Source organism: Notothenia rossii, assembly GCF_949606895.1.
Source record: "Notothenia rossii genome assembly, chromosome: 9".
In the NCBI taxonomy this organism is placed as follows: Eukaryota; Metazoa; Chordata; class Actinopteri; order Perciformes; family Nototheniidae; genus Notothenia; species Notothenia rossii.
In genome coordinates, this window is record NC_136907.1 from 61,648,493 (window position 1) to 61,660,218 (window position 11,726).

Below are 11,726 nucleotides of genomic sequence, written 5' to 3' on the forward strand. Positions count from 1 at the left end.
CGCTATATCACACACACACATTGACGGTGGCTGGAAGCAGACTGACTGAACACGCTTGTGACACAGACACAAAACAGATAACTGACAGAAGTATGTGCTTGGCCCGGGCTGTATCAGCCTCATGGCTGCGGGTTGAAAATGAGTGGTAGGCCTACTGATCAAAGTGAGTCTGGGATGCCGTCCTTTGAGTGGGAGTGAATTACACACTACAGTATCTTACTGGATGGACGCAATGAAACAGAGACGGTGCCTGATATTGCCTGAAACATTAGCTCTTTAACTCTCCTCCCATCTTGCTCTCACTGCCTGTGGACTCATTCACATCATATCAGCACAGTCCTGATAGCAGCTTAATAGGGCAAACTCTGGTATTAGCACAAAGGAACAGGGAAGAGGACCAATTGATTGCACTGGAACAGTATTGAAGCACACAACAGCTATTGACTCAAATGGACGTGATTCATTCACAATCTTATTGGCATTTTGGCATGAACCTTTCCCGTAGGAAAAAATAAATACACAGTTCCCGCTTTGCTGATGGGTCGGGCTTCAGCACTGTGACCCAAGAATGGCAATGAACCAGGTTTAGTGCATGTTACTGATCAAATGGAAAGTGGAAATGTAGATGCTCCATAATGACAATGATCCAGGGTTTACAAGCAATATTATAAAGCCCTTGGATAAAAACAATCACTTATACCTTGTCTAAAGATTTAAATAGCTCTCAAGGGATCAAACTAGACGGCAGCGAGTTTTGTTAATAACTATCTGTCTCCATTCAATAGACCCATGTGTTTCTCCGCCAATCAAAATTCAAGGGGAATCTTTCGGCACGGTTAAATCAACAAGTTGATTATGGGAGGATGGACAAGTCTACATAAATCAATAGAGAGCCATGCTGCGGCGATCAATACATCCCTCTGGAAAGGTAGCCAACCTGAGTGAAATGTCCATTGCATTGATTTCACAGTTTGGCTAGGGCTCGATGCTCGGAGCTGAAAAAGTTGAACACAATGTTTGTTTAGCACATTGATACAGCTGCCTGTTTTCTTTCCCAATTAGATTCACTTTTCGTCCTTTACAGTTTAACCAGATAATGGGTCCCGGGGAAGTACTGCACCCGTTTAAAAAGAATAGAGCAATCGATTTTCATTTTGATTACAAGGTTGAAGTGCAACATCAGGTGCTTAACTGCATGTCCTCAGTGCTCGTTCTGGACCGAGGAGTTCAAAGTGGTTACAACTCGCTCTCGTTCACGTCCACCTCAATAAATGAAAAACAATTGATATTCTTATGGTAGATGTGGGGATTTGATTGGGTGTGTGAGGGGGGGTAACATACAGGTTAAATACAACAACTTTCTACCCATAGAAGCATCATCAAACCCAAAAGAGATTGCCAAGACACTCAGCAGCACATACAGCAATGCCCACAACCCCTTGGCATCATAAAAGCCTCTTTAGATGTATTTCCCTTTATTTACATGGCAGTTTATATCTGATTAGCTGTCTTCCTTCTCTTATGGCATACATTCAGCGAGAGAAGGCTTTTAGGTTCAACAGGATCAGAATATTTTGAACAAATCAAACCAAGCCTCAACGCAATCCCGTAATTTGAGCAATAGGTTTGTTTAAGATCGAATTGTTGTGACATTCGTGGGAGTTTCGGCTGATATGGGGCACATAGAGACTTTGATATGGAGCAAAGAGTTTTTACAAGTGAGGCGTTTATGCCCCATATTGCCCACCCCCAGTCATCTTACAATTTAATATCTTCAAATGAGATTAAAGTGACATTTTTGAGGATTCCTCCTGTGACTCTAAACCAGTTTTGGGCAGTTTGCCCAGTCTATACAAAAATGAAACTGCACGTCCTCTCATTCCCTTCAAACATTTTTGGTTAAGGTAACAACATGGTCACTGGATTACAATACTTCAAGTGAAGCCACAATAACTGCTGGATTCTTTAAGAGTTCACATTAAAAAGAAAACAAAGGAAATTGTTCCTGTACAGCATATGTATTGATATTTATATTCATATATATTTATATATAGGCGGGGTAGAGTATTGCAGAATTATATTGCATGTGTTAATCAATAAACCTAGACAAAAACAAGCAAGTATACAGTATGGGTTGTTCACAAATGTTACCTTCGATAAAGCTCAGATTATTTAACCACCTTTGAATTCAGGGTTACAATCAGTGCGCTGACCAAACGGCTGACCGCCTCCCAGATGTTTCATGGAAATAGGTCAGTGCCACCGTCAGCATGTCAAAACAATTGCGCTTGACAAAGTGTAGTGTGTGAGTCCATTCTCTGAAAATAGAACCAAAACGTACCAACAAACTCACGCGCACAAACTTACACCCACATATATACATACACACAAACCAAATATATGGCTTCTAACGTTGAATCAAGGCAGTTAAATAAATGGCATTTCTTCTATGTTCCTTTTTTAGTTGATACAGACACAACCAGACTTTGTGTTCAAGCTCAACTTTGGTTTGGGTAGATACAATTAATATAATATCCCTCCTTACTTTTTTCAACAACTATTTACACATCGATGTAAGATCGACCAGCGGTCTAAAACACTATTTTCACTACAATTTTAAACAATATGAAGAGCAATGTGTTCTTTTGCTACGACAGCTTATACAGAAAAATTACACTCAAAACACTTTTGAACGCTTAAAATGTCATTGTCATTTGACTTCAAGTCCCTGATTTTCATTTTTAAGTCCAGCTCCTGCTAGATTGCATTGCATGGATTCTACACAGTATGCAATAGTTACATGAATCATACTTTTCTTCATATCTTTACAGTAAAGACAGCGATATACAGTAGGTGTTTGGAAGCAGAGTGTAAGGGATGATACTAAGACTAAAGGTGCTGGCACAGTAATCTAGACCAGTTCCACCTTAAGTTATACTAGTTTAATTGTATAGACTCCTCCTAGCCAAAGTGTCTCAAGGCTTTGAGTTGCTCTTTTCCTTCTGCTGACGCCAGCACACAGTGCATTCTGGTCGAATGACGGCTGGCGCTGGCGCTAGCTGAGTGGTCATTCAGCAGGCTGACAGATCAGCTGGACTGACCTAAAACAAACAGATTCTCCTACAAAAAAGGCCTCTTTCCTGAACCTTACCAGGGTCACAAGTTGGAAGACAGCCGGGATCTGGCAGGGTCTAGCTCTGGAAGGCTGACAATTGAATCTTTCTTAGGAACTCCAGAGTCTGGAGGTCCTGATCCAGCAGCTGCTGCTACTGCCCCCATTCCAGCAGGTCCACCAGGAGGGGCTGTGGAGGCAAACGCCACCCTCGGTTGAGCTGCTGCCGACCTTCCTACCCCTGAGGGCCCTGGCAGGTTGGGGTTAGGGACCTGAGGGGGACCAATGGAGTTGTTAGAGGTACGGGTGGACTGTGGAGGGCTGGGGACTGCAGAGGCAGCTGGTGATGTCTTCTCCTGGGGGAGTGAGAGCTGGGAGGCAGACCTGGCCCGGGTATCCTGGCTCAAGCTACTTGCATGAAGGGAGTAGGTGCTCTTGTTTGAGGCAGGCCTCTGCTGGATATGAGTGGGGCTGGGTGCATGGTGCTGTACCAGGGACAACTGGGAGCCAGAGGGTCCCGCACTCGCCATGTACTGGAAAGTCCGTCCTGAAGCTGCGAGCGGGCTTTGGATAGGCGGGCTGGAGATGGCAGATCCAAACGCCCCTCCGAGCGTCTGAGGGGGTTGAGATTGAAGAGGGGACATGGCGACTGGGCTGGCCAGGCTCTGCATCACATGAAACCTCCGCACCATGCGAGGAGACTGCAGAGTTGATGGACCCACCAGGGGACTCGCCATCTGAGGACAAAAGCTCATGGCCACAGCCTGCTGGAGAGTGGCGATGGCAGAGCCTGACTGAGGCTGGCCGGGGGGGGCAAAGATACCGCCGATGGAGGGAGTCATGGACATGGCCCGCGGCCGCTGCAGGTCCACGCGCTTCACCATCTCACGGTCGTACTTGATGATCTCCTGGATCATCTCGTTCTCCTGGTTGTTCAAGGCACCAGTGTTGAGATCATGCTGAACCTTGTGCAGCAGGGTGGAGTTATTCTTACCTTCAGACAAAAATAAATGGATAGGTTTATTACAGAGCTGCATACAGACAGGCCAGAGAGGACAAAAAGCAGAACACATAATAAATATATATGGAAAGAAAGAATTTGGAAAGGGAAACAGAATGAGTTAGATTTAGCGTGTGATGTCCTTCACACCAGGTACATCCTCTAGCAGAACAGTCCCGAGGATAATGGATGTGTCATCCCACACCCAATCTAATGTTACAGTGTCCCATGTCGTTCTGAAGGAACAGCACGACTCGTTTTACTTCCTATTTTAACATTAATTTTCTAAAAAACACATCTTTAGAACAATATTATTCTGTTCTCTGTACACAGGGTTCATTTTAGCATTTGTATTTGATCAAATAGAGCCATGTGCAGAGATTCAAAAATAATACAATACAGATGTTACATGATTTCGTTGTAGTGATATGGTTGACTGCATCGATGTGCCCATATGTCGGCCTCTAATATCACGTATGCATGCCCTAGAAGCATGCCCTTTTTACCTATTCGGTCTAGACGGTCAATGGCAACAGTCTCAAAGGCGCGTCTCATCATGGGATATTCTTCCAGCACCTCATTGAAGTGGTCCACAGACAGAGAGTAGAGTCGACAGTAAGTCTCTGCTCGCACACTGGCCGTTCGCCGACCTCTCGTCAATAAACAGATCTCTGAAAGCAGGAAGGAGAAAATGCATCAGTTTTTAAAAAAGAAGCTCAAAATGGGACATCTAGAAAAAGACGATGCCACAAACTGTGTCCTACCTCCAAAGTAAGAGCCATCAGAGAGTTTCATTGCCAGGGTGCCCTTGGTGATGACGCTGCAGACTCCGTGCTGAATGAAGTACATCTTTTTCCCAATGGTGCCTTCCCTTATTATGTAATCATGCGGCTGGAATACCTCAAAACGCAGCTTGGTCAACATGGCCGTCACAAAGTAGGGCTCTGCGTTGGCAAATAGCGGCATTGTCGCCACCAGCTTGCGACAGTTGAAGTTAACAATTTCCTAAGAAAAGACATTGTTTTGTTGAGTAACGTCTGTCAAATGTTTGACTGATGCTCCACACAGCTTCCCTCTGCATGCAGGAATTCAGGGAAGTCAGGGATTTGAGTTGAAATACGGTAACAAATACTAAAGTCTAGCAACCAGTACTATTTTCAAAATCAAACATGACGAGATCATAGGGCAAACTATGACTAATCTTAGGTTTCTCAAATAATCTTATAGTACAACATATCATGTGTAACAATTGCATTTTTTTCTGTTTTGTCTTACCTCTCTGAGGGGCTCACTGAGTTCTCCCAAAATACTCTCCTCATCAAACATCTTGCCCTGGTATCTGTGCTCGTAGTAGTCATGGATTTTCTGTCGGAAGTCGGACGGCAGCTTATGGAAGGACATGTACTGCTCCACTTGTTTGTACTGAGGCAGACAGAGAAAATATGATGTTAATGCAGTACACATAATAACTCTTTCTTACACTGTAACAATGTTTGAATGTTTGTCCCTTTTGAAGAGTACATCTGGAGATATTCTGTGTTTTTCTTAATTTGGTAAAAACTCTATGAAGAGGATCTAAAAACCAAAATGCATTGATCCCTGTCTGTGTGGTCAAAGCCTGATATATTCGTCTGTGCCAAAAGGCTCCATTGTTGTCCCAAAAAATATGAAAAACAGATCAATGAGCCACACTGTTGCTTTGGGTGACATGTTCTTTTATTATGATGAAAATGGGCACTGGAGTGCTTTTCTAGTTAATCCCGCAGCTAGCATCCTGCTGCTGCTAGATACTCACTGCAAACAAATGAGTATATCTTTATAGCTGAAATATAGCACTATCTAAAGCATTAGTTCAGTATGATTGGCTAAAAACCACAGTGCCAAGCTTCATTGATAACTATTCAGCATTTTATCAAAAAAGGAAATTACATATTTGCTAAAATGATAGACATTGTAAGGATAAATGGATCAGATATTGTGCACAGCATATTTACACACTTCTGTATGCCGAAAAGCAAGTATGCAGAGATCTTTCAAATATGTTTGTAAGCATCCAGCAACATATATTTTGTGCCATATGACATTTAGGAAGCTGTTACACATTTGTTTTGTGGGGTTTACTGATTTCTACACTTGGAGTTGGCAGTCCAATGCAACAGCCTGGCGGTAAGTCTCACACTCATGACGTTCATAATGTTCATTTTATATTGCAAATCGAAGTCCCAGATTCAGATATATGGACGGTTTGGAGGCTGTAGCTCATAGTGCTGTTGGAATTTATAGCATTATCCTCAGAGATTGTCTCGTATTTTATTTCTGGGTAAACAAAATATTACAGTATAAACACCTCTCAGTATAACGCAATAAAATCCATCAGCACCATGAACTACAGCTTCCAAAAAGGATTGCAGCTTACCAAGGGAAATCAACAAGGGATCTCTCCGGGGATAATGCAAAAGCAGTTTACCCATATGTCTTCCGGTGGGTCAACAAACACAAAACAAACAACAGAAAACAAAACAAGCACTTGCCCTTCAGCTGTCAACTGAAATGAACACACTTGCCCTTTAATCAATGCTACCTAGAAGCTGATCAATGTCAGATCAATCAAAATCGAAGGGGTCCAACAAGGCAACACAAACAATCAGATGCTATTGTTGAGATATGCTAATCATCACAATCCATCCAGAGAGACTAAGAAACCAAAAACTGTACAGCTTTTCCTGTGGAGTGATGGATGCGGCGATGAACAGAACAGACAGTTAACTTTGAACAGAAAAAAATATTTATCCTTGTAATCAGACTGTGCGCATTTCAACCAAGCTCAAGTGGAATGGTCCATAAGAGACACCGCTTCATCCTGCACCTATAATGTAAAAAAACATTGACACCGTTTTGAGAGATGCACTGAATGCACCGCAGGCAGGCACGTGCTGTGAGACAGCTGGCATCTCCTGACAATGTGTTCAACAGGTTTGTTTTAGAGTAGTGAGACCGCCCCACAACTGGAGGGTCCCAGGTTCATTTCTGGGATTGCTGCATCAGCTGTCCCGTCCAATCCCCCGAGGAAAACTGTGAGGTCCACCTGCTCACCCACCGAGAGCTCTGAATCCTCTACAGACTCAGATACATGCCTTGCTTGCACAGACTGGCTCTCTGTTTCCAAAAGAGGGAAATATTTGGATAACAAAGATTTTGAGTGGTTCATAACTGATTACTCGTGTACACAGAAGAATCCTGTAGCACAAGGCACTTCAATTCCATCTTTCATGACAGCAGTACACTACACTACTCCACTACATGGCTAAAAAGCACCTAACTATACGTAATAAAAGCTGATATTGTCTTTACATAAATAAATACTAAACAGACCTGTCCTTATCTTTATCATTTCATATAATTAGGGTCCCATTAGCAACAGCAACTAAATGATCACAACTGCAGAATTTTGAATTTATACTACTTCAGTATTTGGCAAAATATACTTATATTCCACAACTGAGCATTTATTTACAGTTTTTATAGTGCAGTCAGGAAAGCATTACATTTTGTATCACTGTTTTATGTAATATGAAACACATCTGGGTTAAAAGTGCTAACGTTTTATTTATGTACAGCCATTCCATTTAGAGAGACTGGAAGTAACAAGTTAACATAGACGTGAATCAGGACTTCATATTTCATATTTGGCTGAAAATCCTTTACTGTCAATGGCTGGCTGAACTTTATGACCTGAAGACTTGGGGGCAGTAGCAGCAGCTGCTGGATCAGGACCTCGAGACTCTGGAGTTCCTGAGAAAGATTCAATCGGCAGACACACTTGGCATCATCCGCTGCCAAGTGTGTACTCCTCAGTTCTTGCTCATTTCAGGAGCTTTTAAAACTCAGTGTGGTTTTCAGCACAGAAACACATACTGTACCTGTCTGGAGTGAAGTTTGTTCAGTCATAGTATCCTGTCATTTTGGGGGAATATAAAAGGATGCAAGTCCAACATTGCACACTGTCTATGGATGTTAACAGTGAACACAAACTGTTAACCCCATCAACACCAAGGTCTTTAAACATTTACAGTTCAGGATGATTCTCATATCTGTGATAACTTTGGAGATCTCCTGACTTTTCATATTGTCCAAAACTTGTTGTATGACCAAGTTCCAATTAGCTTAAGATGAGTTTTATCCAAGTTACAATTATTACTGTAAAAGCTCTAACGCTGGCTTCTCCAATATTTAGCAGTAGGTGGTAAATGCATAAAGACTGGGTGTCTATATTCTATTTCAAATCCAATGTGCTAGATTACAGAACAAATACTTTCTGAACTGTATAGGTTTGAAGCTACCACATGCTGTTCCTGCAGAGGGGGGGTCGGTATGCAGTGACCTCATAATGCGAGGAAACAAAAGTATTGTCAGTCTGCCCGGTAGAAGCTAAGCGTGTTTCTCCCACGCTGCTTCCTTCTGCCATAGAACATAAACATAAATAAAACGAACATTTGAATTAATCAGCAATTAAGCTAAAGTCTCCCGGGCAGAGGCAGCTGCACAGCTCCATGATGGAGTTACACAACAGACGTCTCACCTGCATGAGTGACTCTGCTTCCTGACATCTGCAGATGGAGAGCGGCCTGAAGAAATGACCCAGTGTCACAACTCCTTACCCGACGTGCCAAAGCTAACACTGCAGCTGCTGAGGCTTTCATAAGGTGGAAATGCTGATTGTGAACAAAGTGTAGGTGTTGGGGCGGTCTGGCAGCGAGGGAAAACCTCACACTCCCCGCAGAGATGCAGCTGCTGAGCAGCTGTGGTTGGACTGTGACTCGGCCATGTCTGAATTAATGAGGCAGCAAAAGCCTATCTGGTTGATCTTGGATGGTGGCATTTAATGACTTGACTTTAAGAGCAATGACACAGTGCGGCGTATCGATCATCACCAAGCCAACCTGAAAACCCTCCAGTGTCACAGAGGAGAGAGGGCATCACAGCACCTGCAGGGAGCTGACGAGCACCCAAAGGAGAGAGGAAATGACATCTATTTTCTGTTTCACATTGATGACAATGTATGCAGCATAAACGTTCCACTGACATTTTGTCATCTAAAATGCTGCTTATGGGAACCTTTGGGGAAATGTATAGAGACTTTGTCATTGACTGATTATATATTTCCACTTATAAGCCCATTAAGGACTTACCCATGAGCTTCCATCTTTTAATGATATCCCACTCATCCTCCCTATTTCCTTTTGTTAAAGTTCCTTTCCTTTTGCCTTATTTCCTGTCCTTTCCCATCATCAATTTTATTTCATTTAATTTACCTTCCTTTCCTTTTTTAGTTTCCTTTCCTATCTTCTCCTTTTTGTTTCTTATCTTTCCTTATGTTTAGTTCTCTTTCCTATCCTTTCTCTTTTCTTCTTTTTTTTTTTTTTTTGTTTAGCTTCCTTACTCCCATCCTCCTATTTCCTTTCCTCTCCCCATTGGAAATTCTAATTCTAGGTTCATCCCAAACGGCCATGTGGATGTATAATTCATTCACTTAATTCCCTGCTAAATCGGCTCATTATATTATACAGCACATTCACCAAAAGAGAAGAACATCGGATAGTGGTAAGTCAGAGCTTGCCTTGTTCTTCTTAAATTTGGAGATGTGTACACAGAGAGGAACAACACACTGTGGGGTCTCACATAGTACAAAGTCGTATTAAATGAAATGAGGCTTCTGAAGAAACTCTGATATTCCTATAATTCAGTTAAAGGCAGGGACAACTAAAGTAGACTGACTGATAAGGCTTTGTTCATCAGACACACTTTCTACTAGTGAATATCATGAGCCGGGAGTAGGGGGGGCTGTTTTTTGTTGTTGACGTTGGCGGAGGAATTTCTTTGGCCACAATCTCTGCAAAGTCAGGCTGGTTCTGGATAATTGAAGCGATCAGTGACATGCAATCTGGCTTAAAGAAGACATATCACTGTTGTTGATGGTGGCAGCGGCACGCAGAGGGAGCGGAGGAGGAGGGGGAGCAGGTAGAAAACAATCTTGTACACAGTATTGTGCCACATCATGGCAGAGAGCTCAGACTAATGTCTGCCCTCTGTCTTCCTTACCAAGATTAGTCTCTACGACTACAAGAGAGGAGCGCTGATTCAATGTGAAACCCCTGTAAAGCCACTAAGACATGATTATCGATGCACAAGGTGTATCTGTGCAGCATTATATAACTAGTCTACGGTCTGCTGCATATCTTAAGGCATACTGTTTGATGTAAAGGGGAGGAATGTATGCCAATAACACTTTTTAAAAGGGTATTTGTACACTTCCTTGATAACTGGAATTGATGTCACAGCAACCACTGTGTGATTTCAGTTATATATACATCCCAGAAATAAATAAACAGGGGGAAAAAATGGATCAAGTGACTGAGAAACTCACAGTACACACCTACATCAGACTTCCAACGTATTCTGGCTTATTAGACCAAACAGATATCAATGACAATTTAAGGGACATTCTCTCATTCTTACACCATAAGTACAAGTAACCGTGTTTAAAAAATCACTAACGTCAGCCTCCGAGTTGACATTGACAGTGACACTTGGGGAAAATAACGTAAGAGGTGTCAACATAACATACTGCAAACAAAATAGCCGCCCGCCTGCAGAAACACTAACCTTGGGTGTTGCATCTCAAAAGAAAATCCAATATTAAAACCAATATAATGCAATTAGCTTAACTAGTGGGTTTTTTTCTTGTGAAAAGGCTAATGGCTAATGAAGTGAAAACACCTGTGTGTGTGTGTTTGTGTGTGTGTGTGTGTGTGTGTGTGTGTGTGTGTGTGTGTGTGTGTGTGTGTGCTCGTGCGTGTGTGTGCTCGTGCGTGCGTGCTCGTGCGTGCGTGCGTGCGTGCGTGCATGTGTGCGGTACACCATGAAGTGTGAAGGGCTTGTAATGCTGCATTATCTAGTGACATCACACCATGTTACATAAAACCTGATAATGTCAGAATCACAAAGTCAAAATCACAAAATACATTGCACCAAAGTGTTGAAGTGTTTGCATTCTCTTAACAAGCAGCTGCGAGGGTCAGACGTAACATTAATTTTACAAGAACAGTGATGATTGGAAACACAAGGCTAGATTTGTTGTTGCATTGTTTCCAAAGGTGCTATAAAGGTGGCACAAGTGAGGCAGCTTCTTCTATTGCCTATGTTCCCTTTTGCTGTGTCAGTGTTCACTGTTACATGTATAAATAACAAAAAGGTCTCTGAACCAAAGCCACCAAGCCAAATTCTGCCTAAATATAACCAGCATGCATTGTGAGTCTGACATTACTGCCGAGCTGAAATGGAAACCTCCACACAATGCTAGCCCGATCCTCACTGGGGCTCTAACAGACTGCCAGCAGACTTGTTTTGCTAACACTCTCCAAATGATAAAAATGTCACTCACAGTCCTATCCGGAGGCGTGGCAAATTCACCCGGCAGCATCGGCATCATCCTCCCCGGCATGGCTGGCACTTTGCAAGTTTCTTTATTTATTGAAATAAACACATCTTCTGCTGAAATGCTAATCCTCACAGAGCAGGAAGTGAAATAGAAAATCCGACAACTGGTCAGAAAGA

The 11,726-nt window shown here is 42.6% G+C and overlaps 1 protein-coding gene across 1 annotated transcript in view; it reads right to left on the reverse strand.

Annotated features, from left to right (window-relative positions):
• LOC307017627 (potassium/sodium hyperpolarization-activated cyclic nucleotide-gated channel 2) overlaps positions 1–11,726 on the reverse strand; it is a 36,774-nt gene that overhangs the window by 1,921 nt on the left and 23,127 nt on the right. Inside the window, exons 6-9 of the mRNA XM_079647270.1 lie at positions 5,388–5,534; positions 4,877–5,117; positions 4,619–4,783; positions 1–4,106 (exon numbers count right to left, since the gene is read on the reverse strand). The exon at positions 1–4,106 is cut by the window's left edge and continues 1,921 nt beyond it. Coding sequence (XP_079503396.1) covers positions 3,157–4,106; positions 4,619–4,783; positions 4,877–5,117; positions 5,388–5,534 — 1,503 coding nt within the window. The 3' untranslated portion in view covers positions 1–3,156. The remainder of the gene's footprint in view (positions 4,107–4,618; positions 4,784–4,876; positions 5,118–5,387; positions 5,535–11,726) is intronic.